Genomic DNA, 17,055 nt, shown 5'->3' with positions numbered 1-17,055 from the left:
ATTGCCATTATGAATTGCAACGCACCCTGCAGCACAAACAATTCTACACTCTAATATATAGTACAGACGCTCCCCAGGTTATGCAAACCTGACTTACGCAAATCCGCACTTAAGGGAAAAGTTGCGTAAGCCGGGGAGTGTTTGTATATAGTCTTCTTAGACAGATTTCTCTACCAATTACAGAAACTTCTGTCCCATTAGTTTAATAAAAATGGTTATTTTTCCAATCCTTTCAGCTTATATGACATTTAAAGGGCAAGATGCAACTGGGAAAATACCTGTCAAAAACTAATCCTAAAGCAGTTTCATGAACATCTAATGTAGGCAATGCCTGCTACCAAGGTAAAAGCCCCAATACCCACAGAACAAAGCATAATTATGGAATAGATATTATTTTACTAGTGTGTCTGGTACTCTAAAACGATGCACTCCCAACTAGCAACTCAAATCTAAAACCATTTATAGAAACCCCACATACTTTGCTTAACAAGCTATGGGAGAAAAGGCTGTTTCCTACCTTAGTAGGATATGAAGGTAAGAGCCAAGGCCCGTAAAAATGTGCCACCAAGCATGAAATTGTGTCACGGCTCCCACAACAGGAGGCATCTTCTCTCGTAATCCCCTGTTCAAAGAAACATATCACAATGCACTTTTTTTCAGACTACGTAGTCCCAAGAAGCAGTGTTCACTTATCAGATCATGTCACTGTTTCTGTATCTCAGTCATGTACTTCATGTGGTCAGTCTTTACTAAGTTAATAACAACTACGTGGTTTTTCCCCATTTTTAGTTTAGGCAGATGTTTGCTGAACCAGTCCTCTCATAGGTTTGGAAAACTACCGAGAGAGTCTTCTACTTGAAAGAAGTACTTAAATGGTTTAGATCCACAACTTCAGGTATCATACTACTTAAAACACCAGAAAATACTAATGCATCTTACTTCTTTCCCGACAGTTTCCTAGCCAGTGTGAAAAAACAGAAGGTTTGAGAGAGAAATTGGAATCCTTCTGAAAAACTAACTCTGTATAAACTTAAAAGCTTCTCTCCCACTAACAGAAATTGGTCCAATAAATACCTTACCTCACCCACCTAATCTTGGGACTGACATGGCTATAACACCACTGCATACTCACTTCTCTGTATCTGGTAGCCACTTCATCCCCCCTCACCAACCTCTTGCCTCTTTCTCCTTCCCAATGTGAGGCAAGGACAGACTGGGTGGACAGCTGTGAACCAAAGCACCAAGGACAGCAACTGCCTGATACATAATTCAAAGTGACTCTGGGTATGTGGGGCTGGAGCCTAGGTTCTGGGGCCCAAGCCCAAATGTCTACACTGCAATTTTATAGGCCTGCAGCTGAGCCCTGGGAGCCCAAGTCAGCTGCCATGGGCAAGCCACGAGGATTTTATTGCCATGTAGACATACATTGAAGAGTTTTGCTGGTAGGAAACAGAATTCAGTGCAGAACTTGAAATGCTCTGCCCAGTTGGTTGACACTTGGCACTTTTAAAGGAACAGGACAAAGCAGAGAGAAGGTAGTCAAGTTCTCTCAGCTCCTTTTCCTCATCAGAGTTCTAGAGACAAATATGATTAAGTTGGCTTTATTTTGAGGTGGAGAGAGACAGTTTAAATATATTTTCCTTCCTTTTAAAAATCTATTTTCACATTCAATAATAAAAATTGGATATGGTAGCTGATTTTATTTATTTCTTGTAACCCGTTAACTAGTTAGTGTTAGTCCTAGAGCTGGGCTGAGCTGGATATGCTTGTGCAGACACAAATGTGGTCATAAATAGCCAGGTTAATGTCATTCTGCATTAAGAACAGAAAGGGAAACCTCCACAATGTATATGTAACACATCAACACTCCTGGATCCATGCTCATAGTCTTGAGTGGCAGAGGCTCCCAAAGCTCACAATTCAAAACTTGGTGGCTCCATCCAGGGGGGTGTTCTGTGCTAACCTAGCTGTGGAACCGGAGCAACCTTTAGTTATTTCCATCCGTTCCATTCTCTGTGGAAGTTGAAACATGTTACAGAAGTGAAGTACAAAAAGGTTACAAAATCCTGAAATTTAAGAGGAGGCGGGTGAGTTAGTGTGACTCATAATTTAGGGCATGTCTACACTTACTGGGGATCGACACTGCGGTGATGTATGCACCAGGGGTCGATTTAGCGGGTCTTATCGATCACAGATCACTCTCCCATCGACTATGGTACTCCACCATAAGAAGCATAAGGTAAGTCGACAGGACAGTGTCCCCCATCAACCCAGCGCAGTGTAGTCTCCACAATAAGTAGACCTAAGCTATGCTGACCCCAGCTATGTTACTCACTTAGATGGAGTAGTGTAACTTAGGTCGACTTACCCCCGTAGTGTAGACAAGGCCTTAGATTTCCAAAGAATAAAAATTACAAGCAAGAAAACTTATCTTCTCCTACGGTACCAGCTGTAGTAAGTCACGCCTGGAGATTCCAAAGCTCCAGGGACTTCTGATTAAAGCTATGAAACAGGTATAGTTGAATTAAAAATTACTGCAACAGGCAGCAACACACATTGTATGGTAGGAAGTACACTGACATTTTTTCCTTTCACCAACTGGAGATGGAAAAAGGTGCTTCTAGCTATTGATGCAATCTACTAAAATGCAAACTGCAGGCAAAGGGCAGATTCCCTCAATTGATGGAGTGGTTTTGACTTCATCATTGTGTCAGCATGGCTGAAAAAGTAGTCAGCCCTTGTGCCAGTACCTGCAGCTTCAACAAACACCCTGTCATTTGTGCTGACAGAGTCATATCCCTGTGCCAGATGTATCAATAGCATCAAGTTTTGGGCATAAGTTTCAACTGACATAGCTGGCACATTCACAGGTCTGAAAGCTCCAAGAAAACTCTGCTAGGACCAAGTTTCAGCTGGCCCAATGTTATGCATACATCATTAACAGCCACAACTGTGGTGGAAGGAGAATGTCAGGTTATACAATATGCCTTGCTGGGTTCTTGCCCAATATAGTAAACTACTGGTGCAATGCTATCAAAGTTGAAGTCAGTACAGGCCAAGAAAGTGCATGGACAGAGGAGGTGAGATCACAGGAGTCAACTGGGATCTTCTTGATGCAGGCCTCAACCTGTCCTTATAGAGAGATGAGTCAACATCCTTCAAACTGGTGGTTAGTACTACTGTTACCTTGCCAGACCCGTGCTCTATGATGCATAGACTTGACATCCAGTTGTGAAATTTGACAGTGGCTTTCTGTGAGCTTTTGTTTTTGAGGCCTTCCTGGCTGACTTTGCATTGGACTGACTTGAGGTGTTGTGGGGAGGCCAGGAGAGTCTCTTCAAACGCCACGCCAGGACACAAATGCCCCAAACGATGCAACTCTGTCAGATTAATTAGCTGTGATTCACCCTGAAACTCCTTCAAGATTGGTCACTGTTCATTAGTTGAATGACATACACCTATACTGGATGTTTCCTGATCTTGTGGGCTGCTATTTTTGACATTTTGCTGAGAAAAAAAAGAGGAAGAAGAAAAAAAAAAAAAGGCAAAACCTGGAAAGATAACAGGCCCTAAAACTCCCTTTAGTGACCACAGTATGTTTTTTTAAAGTCTAGAATAAGACCCCCCACCAAAAAAAAAAAAGGAAGAAAATGTCTCAGCCAGGTGGCTGAAGGATATTGAGCTCACAGCTCTGACTCCAGAACAGTCAGCAGCAGTTCAGCCATGGAAGCCTGTTCAGTACCAATGGCAAGAAAAGGACCAAATGTTGTAGGCACTAGAGGTCACTATGGGTATGTCCATACCGCAGTTAAAAACCTGCAGCTTGTCCAGGTCAGCTGGCTTGGACTGTGGGCCTGTAAAACTGAGGTGTAGAAGTTTGGGCTTGGGCTGATGCCTGGGCTTTGGGACCCTCCCCCCTTGCAGGGTACCAGAGCTTGGACTCCAGCCCGAGCCTGAACATCTATACTCCAATTTTACAGCCCTGAAGTCCAAGCTCACACAGGCCAGCCACAGGTATTGTAGCATACAAGTATCCTATGGTTCCACAGCAGGGGGAACCCAAGGTGTCTTCTTACTGGACATAAAGCTGTTTGAATTTTGAGCTATGGACATTCTCCACAGCTAGGAGCATGGACATAGGAGTGTTCTGTTATCACCACGCTTTGGTGAATGTGCTTTCAAACGTGTGAGTATATTTAAGTAAAGAAACAGTTACTGATTAAGCATCAAGTTTAGCATCAAAACTCTCAGTCCATGAAAGAGGTGCTTAAACTATATATATCAACCTTTTTCAAGAACTAGTTTCAAAGTAGCTGTAGATAAGCAAGATATTTAGTATTCCGTTTCGAGGGCTGCCAACAAAATTACCAGTTAAATTCCAATTCCAGAATTTCTACATAATTTTTCAAGCTAACAATACTTAGAATTTGAGCAGCCCTTAGAGGTCTACTGTGTTGCAAGAGCTAATCAAGAGCAGACTGGATAAAACACTTGTCAATATTCTGTGTGGCTTATACTGCACATATCAGGAGATAGACTCAGAATTATTCTGCAGAAAACAAAGGAAACCATGGAACTCAGAGATTAAAAGATATGCAGACAAGCTGCAAATGCTTACCTCAATTTATCACAGAAAATGTTGTCTACATTCCAAAAAAAAAATCCCATTAAAAATACACTTAAGGATGTATAGCCCAGACCCCTAAGCCATGGGTATACCCTAGGGGGAGAGAAGCAAAGTGAAATTTAGTTTTTAGGATACAAACTGCATTTAAAGTACATATATAAATTACACTATTTATAAGTTAAATGCCTGGTGGAAAAAAGTTTAAAATTCCTTTTACGGGACACCATCAACTTGAAATTTAATCACATTTTAAGAACTGAATTAAAGGTACAGTACTGTGAGGTAAAACATATCCCATTTTTGGGGTGATCACTCATTTTCCTCCTAGATGTTTCTTACCCTGATGGCTAGGTGTGAAAAAACCCCAACACAAACAAGAGAGGAAAACAATTAAGCTGGCTGTTCCAATGCATGGACTAAACCGAAAGAATTTTTCCCCCTCTCTAATCTCTTTCAGTTATTCTTTGGTATTACTTCTAACAGTGATAGGTAAGAGTTTCAGACAGAAGCGTTCTGGGTTGTTGTTGGTCTTTTTTAAGCAGACTGGGTCCCTTTAACATTCAAAGCAAAAATTAAAGTGGCCAATCACTAGCCCAGCGGACAGTTTTAGAAAAAGTCATTTCAGATTGTGTTTTACCAACAAGAGCCATTAGGAAAAAAATCCTATTTAGGATACAAGACAAATGTGCTGAAGAACCACAGATGTAAGGCAGCACATCGTTCATAAATCCAACCTTACTGTTTGCATTCATGTAGGCCACAGAATCTTTAACTTCTTGGTGAAAGCAGGTGAAGTCTGTTCCTTTGACAGCACTAGGACAAGTCCTCAAAAATATCCAATTCCAACCCCAAGAAACTACCATGAAACACAGTTCATGTTATTTTTATCATCACGAATACACAGTTCAGATTTTGGTTTAAGATGCATTCCTGAGTTGCTTGTTGCCTTTTGCATTATTTTTGTCACTGTGAATTATCATCTATAGAAACAGCAATATCACCAATAAGAACATATCCTGTATCAAGACAAATGGATAGGGCTTTTTAAATGTAAATAAAACTCTTTGACAGCAGTGCTCGCTGTTAATATACATTTTGGAGTTACAGAGTCTAGTGATTGGCATTAGGCATGTCGTTTATATGCTTGTAGATATTTTTTCCTCAAGGCAAACACATCAGACATACACTGCATGTGAACGAGCAAAGAAAGGGATACATTATATACCAGGGTAGGCAACCTATGGCACATGTGCCAAAGGTGACATGTGAGCTGATTTTCAGTGGCACTCACACTGTGCAGGTCCTGGCCACTGGTCTGGAGGGCTTTGCATTTTAATTTAATTTTAAATGAAGCTTCTTAAACATTTTAAAAACCTTATTTACTTTACATACAACAATAGTTAAGATATATATGATAGACTTCTAGAAAGAGATCTTCTAAAAATGTTAAACTGTATCACTGACACATGAAACCTTAAATCAGAGTGAATAAATGAAGACTCAGCACACCGCTTCTGAAAGGTTGCCGAGCCCTGTTAATTACAGCTGGAATGGCTCATTAAATAGATGGGGTTATGTGTTTCATGGAGGAGGAAAGAGAAGGGGGTTTAATGCATTATTAACTAAGAGTCTGGTCCATGAGCACAGGGCAGCATAAATGAAGGCACAATGTGGGCCTGAGCGAAAGAGAGGCTCTGAGCAAATCAAACTAGGAGGGTGTATGGGGAATGAGAGGCGAATGGTTAGGAGACACAGGTAGAAGCACAGTTCTGAAGAGTTCTGGAAGTAAGAAGCCAGAGCAGGAGTCTAAGGAAGGGAGGCCCAATCGGAGTCCTAGAAGACAAAGATCTTAGGAGCTGAGTTTGGATGGATTTGAGGAAGAGAAGATATTGGGGGTGGGGGATGTAGGCAAAGGAAGGATATTTTTGCAGTTAGGCACTAGACTGTGCCTCAGGATATCAGAGTTCAGGAAGGGATGAATTTTGGCAATGCGGAGGAAGTAATTACAGGATATGGCGAAGGTCTGGATATGAGAGAAGAAGAGAGTGACTGAATGCCATCAAGTACTGGGTAAGAGAGGAAGGTGGAGTAAGAGAAGGAAAGGTTTGGTTTTACGCATTTTAACTGGAGTGATAGCAGAATAAGATAAGATAAGATGTTGGAAAGATAGGCAGAGTTGTTGGGATTTACAGGGCTGGAAAGACAGTAAAACTAAGCTGAAAACACACACACACACACTTACACTTTTTTATGGTAGAAAAACTCAAGATGGATATATATTGCTCAGAGCTAAGTAGTATCTGAACCCAAGAGAAAAGATCACTCAAGCAGGAGAAACATAAAAGAGAGGAGAGGGCACAAAGCGAACCAAGAAACTTAATTTAATATATTTATTTACACTGTCTGCTCTGTTTCTTCAGTTTAGACAAGAGACTTTTCATTGGTTCTCAGTTCTTCCAGTACTTTTGATACCATTCCTTTTATTTTTGGGGAAAAAAATTAAATTCTCAACTTCATGTATATCATACTTTACCCATTCAAAACAGTAACTTCAATAAAAAAACTTTTACCTTTTAGCATCCAAGTACTTTGCATACTAATTTTAAGTACTGGGCTGCAGGGAAAACATTAACTGAAGTGCTTAACCCCATGACAGACCTTCACTTCAGCCAGCATAGAATTATTGTTTGTGAACTGGCAGTATTTGCAATACTTTACAAAACATAAAGGAAGAGAGTTCCTGTGCCTGAACAAATCTACGAACTACCAATCCAAAGCTATCATCAAAACAGTTGACAAAAGACGTTCTCTCTGGCGCTTTTCGTCAGCAAAAAAGACGGTTACTCACCTTTGTAACTGTTGTTCTTCGAGATGTGTTGCTCATATCCATTCCCACTAGGTGTGTGCGCGCCGCGTGCATGTTCGTTGGAAGATTTTTACCCTAGCAACACTCGGTGGGTTGGCTGGGTTGCCCCCTGGAGTGGCGCCGCTATGGCGCTGGATATATACCCCTGCCGACCCAACAGCCCTTCAGTTCCCTCTTGCCGGTTACTCCGACAGAGGGGAAGGAGGGCGGGTTTGGAATGGATATGAGCAACACATCTCGAAGAACAACAGTTACAAAGGTGAGTAACCCTCTTTTCTTCTTTGAGTGCTTGCTCATATCAATTCCAATCAGGTGATTCCCAAGCCTTACCTAAGTGGTGGGGTCGGAGTGAGATGTTGCAGAATGCAAAACTGCTGAGCCAAATGCGGCATCATCTCCGGACTGTTGAACCAATGCGTAATGTGAGGCAAAGGTGTGAATCGATGACCAGGTAGCTGCCCGACATATTTCCTGGATGGGAACATGGGCCAGGAAGGCGGCAGATGAAGCTTGAGCCTGAGTAGAATGGGCGGTGAGGTGGCTAGCCGGAATGTGAGCCAAATCATAGCATGTACAGCCATGTAGTATGTTACCCAAGATGAAATTCGTTGGGATGAGACCGGTAGGCCTTTCATCCGGTCTGCCCCAGCTACAAAGAGCTGAGGTGACCTTCAGAAGGGTTTTGTTCTCTCGATATAAAAGACAAGAGCCCTGCGAACATCTAGGGTGTGCAGCTGTTGTTCCCGATGTGACGGTTGCGACTTTGGAAAAAAGACTGGGAGGAAGATGTCTTGATTGACGTGAAAGGCGGATACCACTTTAGGGAGGAAGGAGGGGTGTGGTCGCAGCTGTACCTTGTCCTTATGGAATACTGTATACGGGGGGTCCGCTGTCAAGGCCCGAAGCTCATATACTCGTCTTGCCAAAGTAATAGCGAAGAGGAAGGCCGTCTTCCAGGAAAGGTACAGCAGTGAGCAGGTGGACAGTGGTTCGAAAGGAGCACCCATAAGCTTGGCTAGCACCAGGTTGAGATCCCAGGTAGGGGTCGGGCGTCTGACTTGAGGGTACAAACGTTCCAATCCCTTGAGGAACCTTGAAACTATGGGGTGAGAGAAGATTGATCGGCCATTCTCCCCTGGGCGGAAGATGGAGATGGCTGCCAGATGCACCTTTATGGAAGAGACCGTTAGGCCCTGCTCTTTCAGGGACCAGGACAGTAGGAACGGACACCTGCCTGGGGACTGAGTTACGCTGAGCGCACCAGCAGGAGAAATGCTTCCACTTGGCCAGATATGCCATCCTAGTGGAAGGCTTCCTTCTGCCCAAGAGCAGCTGTTGGACCGAGGCAGAGCAACACAACTCAGACTGGCTCAACCACGCAGCAATCATGCTGTGAGGTGAAGAGACTGCAGGTCCGGATGGTGAAGCCTGCCGAAGTCCTGTGTTATGAGATCTGGCCAGAATGGCAGGGGAATCGGGTCTGCCACTGAGAGGTCGAACAACATGGTGTACCAGCGCTGCCTTGGCCACGCTGGAGCAATCAGCATCAGGTGGGCGCTGTCCCTGCGGAGCTTGAGTATGACTCTGTGGACGAGTGGAAATGGTGGGAAAGCATAGAGTAGGTGCCTCTTCCACGGGATCAGGAATGCGTCTGAGAGGGAGCCCGGGCAGCGTCCCCGGAAGGAGCAGAACACCTGGCATTTCCTGTTCTCTCGGGAGGCAAAGAGGTCTATGTGGGGAAACCCCCACTTCCGGAAAACAAAATGGATGATGTCCGGACGAACTGACCACTCGTGAGACAAGAAGGATCTGCTGAGGTGATCCGCCCGAGTGTTCTGGACTCCTGGAAGAAAAGACGCTACAAAATCGATCGAGTGGGCTATGCAAAAGTCCCAGAGGTGGATGGCTTCTTGACAAAGGAGGGAGAAGCATGCTCCGCCCTGCTTGTTTATGTAAAACATGGCCGTTGTGTTGTCCGTGAACACTGACACACCACGGCCTTGGAGATGGCCTTGAAACACCTGGCATGCTAGATGGACTGCTCTCAGCTCCCGCACACTGATGTGCAAGGCCAACTCTTGAGGCGACCAGAGAACTTGAGTGCAAAGGCCCTCGAGGTGGGCACCCCAACCCAGAGATGACGTGTTCGTGCTTAGGGCCATTGAGGGTTGCGGTGGGTGGAATGGCATCCCTGCATAGACTAGAGTGGGGCTTAGCCACCAGGTTAGGGGGCTCAGAACGTCCCGGGGAATAGTGAGCACCGAGTCCAGGCTGTCTCTGCGTGGTTGGTATACTGAAGCAAGCCAGGTTTGAAAGAGACGGAGGCATAGCCTCGCATGCTTGGTCACGAAGGTGCAGGAGGCCATGTGACCTACTAGGCTGAGGCAGGTACGCACCGACGTTGTCGGGAAGGTTTGAAGACCGCAAATAATTGAAGCCATTGCTTGAAAACGCGACTGCAGGAGGCAGGCTCTGGCCAGATTGGAGTCCAGAACCGCTCCTATGAAATCTATTCTCTGCGTGGGTGTCCGAGTAGACTTCTCTGTGTTGATCATCAGGCCTAGGCTCCCGAAGAGGTCTTTGACGATGCACAGGTGCTGCGACACTTGTAACTGGGAAGTTCCTCGAATAAGCCAATCATCGAGATACGGGCAGACATGTACCCGACGATGCCGGAGGGAGGCGGCGACTACAGCCATGCATTTTGTGAACACACGTGGAGCTGTAGAAAGGCCAAACGGAAGCACAGTGAACTGAAAGTGTTGATGGTTGACCACAAAACAGAAGTACCATCTGTGTGGTGGGTAAATTGCGATGTGGAAATACGCATCCTTCATATTGAGGGCGGCATACCAGTCTCCTGGATCCAGGGACGGGATAATGGTCCCCAGGGTTACCATGCGGAACTTCAGCTTCATCATGGATTTGTTGAGTTCTCGCAGGTCTAGGATTGGTCTAGACCTCCCTTTGCCTTGGGGATTAGGAAGTAGCGGGAATAAAACCCTTTGCCCCTCATGTCTTTTGGCACCTCCTCTATGGCTCTTATGGCTAGGAGCTACTGGACCTCTTGTAAGAGGAATTGCTCGTGAGAGGGGTCCCTGAAGAGGGACGGGGAGGGAGGGTGGGAAGGCGGGGTGGAAACAAACTGGAGGTGATATCCCACTTCCACTGCGCGCAGGACCCAAAGATCTGGTTAGCTGGGACCAGGCAGGGAGGAATTGTGAGAGGCGGTTGAAAAAGGGAGGAGAAGGATCCAGTAGAGCAACCGGTGGGCCGCCCTCGGGCATCCCATCAAAAGTTCTGCTTGGGCCCCGCTGGTGGTTTAGGGGGCATCTGATTTTGACCTCCTTGAGGGCCAGAATGTCTCCGACGATTCCCTCTACTACGCCTTCTGCTAAAGTCCTGACGCGGCCTAGGTGGAGCATTAGGGCAGTGTGGCTGGGGCCAGAAGGTCCTGTGTTGGGTCACTGGCGTGTGCATACCCAGCAAGCGCATTATAACATGATTGTCCTTCAGACTTTGCAATCTCGGGGCAGTTTTATCTGAGAACAGGCCCCGGCCTTCAAAGGGCAAATCCTGACTAGTTTGTTGTAATTCAGGGGGAAGGCCTGATACCTGGAGCCAGGAGATACGCCTCATCGTCACTCCTGACGCCAGGGTTCTGGCTGCAGAGTCTGCTGCATCCAGAGAGGCTTGGAGGGAGGTTCTTGCTACCTTTTTACCCTCCTCAAGTAGGGCCGTAAATTCCTGACAGGATTCCTGAGGAAGAAGCTCTGTAAACTTCCCCAAGGACACCCACATGTTAAAGTTATATCTACTTGATGGTTTGCCACCCTAAGCTGGAGGCCCCCAGCCGAGTATATTTTGTGGCCTAGGAGGTCCATGCGTCTAGCCTCCTTTGACTTAGGAGCCGGGGCTTGCTGGCCATGACGCTCCCTCTCATTCACCGATTGCACCACTAAAGAGCAAGGAGGTGGGTGAATGTAGAGATATTCATACCCCTTTGAGGGGACCATATATTTTCTCTCTCCTCCCCTTGCTGTAGGTGGAATCGAGGCTGGGGATTGCCAAATGGTATCCGCATTAGCCTGTATGGTGCGGATAAATGGAAGAGCCACTCTAGTAGGTGCATCAGCCGATAGGATGTCCACGACCGGGTCCTCTATTTCAGGGACCTCCTCCACCTGTAAGTTCCTATTCTGAGCCACTTGTCTCAAAAGGTCTTGATGGGCCCTGAGATCAATTGGTGGAGGGCCTGAGGAGGATGTTCCCACCACCACCTTGTCAGGCGAGGAGAAGGAGGAGAGGCCCGGGACCAGGGGGTCCGGTGGGGGCTCCTGCACTTGAGAAGCGTCATCTGTGTCAGGTGGAACCTGGGTGTCTGCGGATGGTATCGGAGCCTCCTCCGTGCCCGTGGGGGGGAAGGCGGCTTACTGTTGCCTCTGGTACCCGGTGTTCTGACGGGGCCGACCATGGAGCCACTGATGGAGCACCTTGGGCCTGGTGGTATGCCCATGGTGTCCAGAAGGACCAGTGATGAGGCCCTTGCTCGTGGCTCTGGCTCTCTGGGAATATATGGCTGGGGACGTCAGAGTCACGCTCCTGAGAATAGGATGCGCTACCAGCCTGTGATGACACCGATGTGTGTCTCGATGGCCACGGCGGTGCCGATAGACCACTGTTCTGAATGCTCGATCCCAGGGCGGTACTGGAGACCGGTACTGGGAGCTATAACGGTACCGTGAGCGAGACTGGGACCTTCTACCGTAGCGGTGCTAGGAGGTCGACCGGGATCTTGAGCCCCTTCGTCTGGAGCGACTGTGGGATACACAGTGCTGAGGGCGGTGCTGTGAGTTGGATCGGTACCGGGAGTATCCGGCCGGCGAATGAGATGTCCAACGGTGCCGCGATGGAGAGTGGTGCCGGGACTGCGAGCAGCGCCGGGAGTGGGAACAGCGTGATCGAGAGCGTGTGTGAGACCGTGAATTGAACGACGTCTCTCTGTTGGAACAACAGAAGGTGGCCTTACCAGGGTCGGTTTTCCGATGGATTGTATGACCCGCGCCAGCAGTGCTGGGGGTTGAGGCTGTGTCGACTCCGTCATGGTGATGAGCTCCCTTGCCGTGGAGAAGGTCTCCGGTGTAGAAGGGAGGGCAAGCTCAATCACAGCATGAGCCGGGGAGCTGTCAGGCACCGGACTCAACGGCCCTTGTGGGACCGGAATCGACGGTGCCACGCTCGTTGGAGCTGCAATCGGCGGTACCACAGTCGACGATGCCACAGCAGAGGATGGTGCCGGATGAACCCTCTTCGAAGAGCGCTCTCCTTCTGTGGAGCTGAAGCAGCTGGAGAGCTATGTTGCTTCCTGGGTCTCAGAGACAGGGAGCGGTGCCGAGCAGATGTTGGTGCCGGGGCTCCTTCTCGGTACCGGAGCGTCCGGGGCCAAAGAGGCGCTCCTTACAGAAGCAGTCTGTTGGGTGCTCGGTACCGATGCTGCAGGACTAAGTGCTGACTCCATGTGGAGCTGTTTCAATCGAAAGTCCCGCTCCTTCTTCGTCCTTTGTTTAAACAACTTGCAGATGCGGCACTTATCAGTAAGGTGGGATTCCCCTAGGCACTAGAGGCAGGAGTCGTGGGGACCCCCTATTGGCATCGGCTTTTGGCACACCGAGCATAGTTTGAATCCCGGTGCCTTGGGCATGGGCCCGTACCGGGGTGGAGGAAAGGGGGCTAATCCCCGATCCCCCCTTAAACTATATACACTAACTATAAATACAACAACTAAAACTAAATACTATTTAGTAAATACTAAATACTATAACTACAAGAACTCGAACTATACAGACAATAAACAGCAAAGAACTAAGAGTAGCTAGGGATGTGGAGATCAGTAAAGCTGCGCTCCACAGTTCCAACAACCGTCATGGGCAGTAAGAAGGAACTGAAGGGCCATTGGGTCAGCAGGGGTATATATCTGGCGCCATAACGGCGCCTCTCCAGGGGGCGAACCAGCCGACTCACCGAGTGTTGCTAGGGTAAAAATCTTCCAACGAACGTGCACGCGGCGCACGCACACCTAATTGGAATCGATATGAGCAAGCACTCGAAGAAGAACTTGTGACTTTTGGGGTGTTTGTGTTTTTAACACCTCTGAATGACAAAAGTTTTGTCGTTCAGTTGTCAGTGTAGACAAAGCCTAACTTCAATGAAATATCTTTACCGAAAGACATGAATCACTCTTCCATTGCCACAAGACAGAGAGCATATGACTTGCATTTCTCACTCATTTAGAGAAGTGGTCAGCAATGCCAGTTTCTCATGTTAAGATGTTTTCAAAATGCACAACTCTTAGATGCAAATACCTGGTTAGAACATATCTACTTGTAATGCTGAGCTAAATAAACAGTCACTTACCACAATACAATATATACGGATCGAAGTACTATAATAGAAACCAGTGCTCCATATACAATCTGCAGGAAAGTGGAGATAAAATTCAATATTAGTGTGTCACAGGCAGGTATTATTGAGTTTGTTTACCATACTAACGCAAAAGAAAACTAAATTTTTGTTGGTTTATCATCTATAGTATCTTTACTGACTTTTTTAAACCATCATTTTGTCTATTTTTCAGTATAGAGAATAGTTTTCCGCCTTTAAGTTTCCAAACAAAAGAAAAACAAAAACAAAGCCATAGTACAAAATGCCTCCCAAAATAGAAGCGTGGTTATATCCAGGCCCAAATGTTGGAGAGGTTTAGCTCTTTTTCTGGAGATAGGAAAATCCAGATTTCAGGGACAGGTCAAGAATTGAATTAGAAAGCAAGCACTGGGCAGCACTCTTGTATCCTAGTCACTATGGTGAAGACAAGGAAAAGTGCAGTTCACAGCTCAAAAGGTAGTCAGCATCCTGCAGTTGAGTTTTGATTAGGGAGCACAGCACCATGTCTTCCCTTCTCTGTGCACTTTAATCCAGGCCTGCACAGATGACAATGGCCTTGGATGGTGTCTAAAGTAGCAACTCCTTCACAGACAGTGTTTGCGACTAATGATACTGTGCAGAATTACTGAAAGCAGAAATCTGAACAGACTTCACTGTGTCTACCATTCAGCAACAGGGCCGCGCAGAGGATTCAGGGGGCCTGGGGCAAAGCAATTTCGAGGATCCCTTCCATAAAAAAAATTGCAATACTATATTCTAGTGGGGGCCCCTGCGGGCCCCAGGCAAATTGCCCCATTTGCTCCGCTCCACGGGCAGCCCTGGGAAAAATAAATCTTCCGCATCTTGGCACAAACCCAGTTTTGAAAAAACTTCTTTACAAGGTATCACTGGTTCTCAGAATCAGCTAAGTGCTAAAAGGCTCATTAAAAGGGTTGGACAAATATTTTCCGTTAAAACTTTTTTTTGGATCAAAAACCAGGGTTTTTTTAAAAGCAGAAAAAAATCACGGACAATGTCTGCTTTCCTTCAAAATTTGTTGTGGTTTTTTTAAATTGAAAAGCTGAAATTAGTCTGCCAAAACCTGAACATAGTTTGGAGTTTCAGAAGTGTGTGGCCAAATATTTGCTGCTTGCTGTGTTTCACTGTTTAAAGAAATAATAAAAACTGCTGCTTAAAAAATATCCAAAACTTTTGAACCACCTCAGCTTGTGACCAAACGCCTGAGCCCATCCAGTCAGAGATTTTTCCAGGTTTCTGATACTCTGCTGGCTTCCTTGACTCATATCTGTCTCCATAACTTTGGGTACATTTAGGTTAGAACATAGGAACAGCCATACTGGGTCAAACCAAAGGTCAATCCAGCCCAGTAATCCTGTCTACCGACAATGGCCAATGCCAAGTGCCCCAGAGGGAGTGAACCTAACAGGCAATGATCAAGTGATCACTCCCCTGCCATCTATCTCTACCCTCTGACAAACAGGGGCTAGGGACACCATTCGTTACCCATCCTGGCTAATAGTCATTAATGGACTTAACCTCCATGCATTTATCTGTTTCCTAGATACTGGCTCCATGGGGTCCCTCACAAACTGGAGATGGGTACTGTAGGTTTGTCTTTAGTATAGACTATGGACATACTCCACGAACTGAGCATTTGAGCTTGTTCCAGAATCTGGGAGGAGCCTATGTTGTGAAAACTGACATGATCAAAATAGCAGATGCATGTGAATGGACACACGGTGCTAAAATTAAATTAACCCGGGGTTCTCAAACTGGGGCCCCTCAGGGGGTCACAAGATTATTACTGGGGGTCACGAGCTGTCAAGCCTCCACCTCAAACCCCGCTTTGCCTCAAGCATTTATAATAGTGTTAAATATATAAAAAAGTGTTTTCAATTCATAAGGGTGGGGTGTTGCACTCAGAGGTTTGCTATGTGAAAGGGTTCACCAGGACAAAAGTTTGAGAACTGCTGAATTAACCCCTCCAAAGTCACAGGGAATGCGGGGGGGGGGGGGGGGGGGGAACGGGTGTCCTTCCTTGGTAGGGTTGGGAAGGAGGTAGGTGGTGTAGGATATTGCTCTTCTCATGTGAGCCCTCCCCCAGTGGCTAATTTTAAATGAAGCTACCCTCCCCTGACATGAACCTCCCTATAGCACTGAAATTAAATATAGACTATAATTTGGTATTTGAGAAGTGGAAGGGATGGTAGCCCTAATGGAAAAGCTAACAGCTTGGCTCTTCCGCAAGCCTCAAACTGCTGAATGAGCTTTAGGGTAGGGAAGGCTGTGCCTCCCAAACAGCCTGTCCCTGCCCTCTATCTCACCCCTACCCACTTCCTGCCCCCCAACTGCCTGCCCCCCTCAGAATCTCCGACCCATCCTGCTCCTTGCCCCCTCACTGTCCCCCAGAGACCCCCCACCATCACCACCCCAGGACCCCACCCCGGCACCCTGTCCCCTGACTGCCGTGACTCCTATCCACTCTCCCCCACTGAGTCCTGACAGACCCCCAGAACACCCACGATCCAACCCCCTCACCATTCCCTGTCCCCTGACCGCACCCCCAACCTCTCCCCCCTCCCTGCCCCTTATCCAACCCCCCCCCGGCCCCAGCCCTTTACCCCTGGCTCCCCACCCACCTAGAGCCTCAGCGCATCGTATCCAGGAGCGTCCCTAAACAGCGGTGCAGCGTGGCTCCGGCGAGGCCTGACTCCTCCCCGTTCAGAGCCGCGTGGTCAGGGGGTGGGGCTGCGAGCCCCAGAGGGGCCTGAGTTTCCTCTGCTCAGCATGGAGCAGCCCCGCACCCTGATCAGGTGGCTCTGAGCGGGGAGTAGCACAGGCCCCACCGGAGCCACGCTGCACCACTGTTTAGGGATGCTCCTGGATGCGCTGAGGCTCCCAGGGCGGGAGCCTTACCTGTTCTCTTGGGGGCCTTGCGGAGCCCAGGGAAAATTGCCCCACTTGCCGCCCACTGCCCCCCGCCCCCAAGCGGCCCTGTTCAGCAAAGCCCAAGGGAGCATTCTAAGTTTACCATGGCATATGTTCAGCATTGAGGCCTTGTCTAAACAGGGATGAGGTAGCGTTCTATGAGTAGACCAACAACTCAATCATGATATGCCTG

The 17,055-nt window shown here is 47.2% G+C and overlaps 1 protein-coding gene across 4 annotated transcripts in view; it reads right to left on the bottom strand.

The window, feature by feature from the left end:
* The window catches only part of ACER3 (alkaline ceramidase 3), an 80,037-nt gene that overhangs the window by 9,734 nt on the left and 53,248 nt on the right, over positions 1-17,055 (bottom strand). For all 4 annotated transcript variants that reach the window (XM_030557810.1, XM_030557819.1, XM_030557829.1 and 1 more), the window contains exons 7-9: positions 13,908-13,966; positions 4,619-4,720; positions 518-622 (exon numbers count right to left, since the gene is read on the bottom strand). In XM_030557810.1, coding sequence (XP_030413670.1) covers positions 518-622; positions 4,619-4,720; positions 13,908-13,966 — 266 coding nt within the window. The remainder of the gene's footprint in view (positions 1-517; positions 623-4,618; positions 4,721-13,907; positions 13,967-17,055) is intronic.

Source organism: Gopherus evgoodei, chromosome 1 (genome assembly GCF_007399415.2).
Source record: "Gopherus evgoodei ecotype Sinaloan lineage chromosome 1, rGopEvg1_v1.p, whole genome shotgun sequence".
Taxonomy (NCBI): Eukaryota; Metazoa; Chordata; order Testudines; family Testudinidae; genus Gopherus; species Gopherus evgoodei.
The sequence above is the reverse complement of the archived record's forward strand: the minus strand, read 5'-3'. Positions and strand labels throughout refer to the sequence as shown.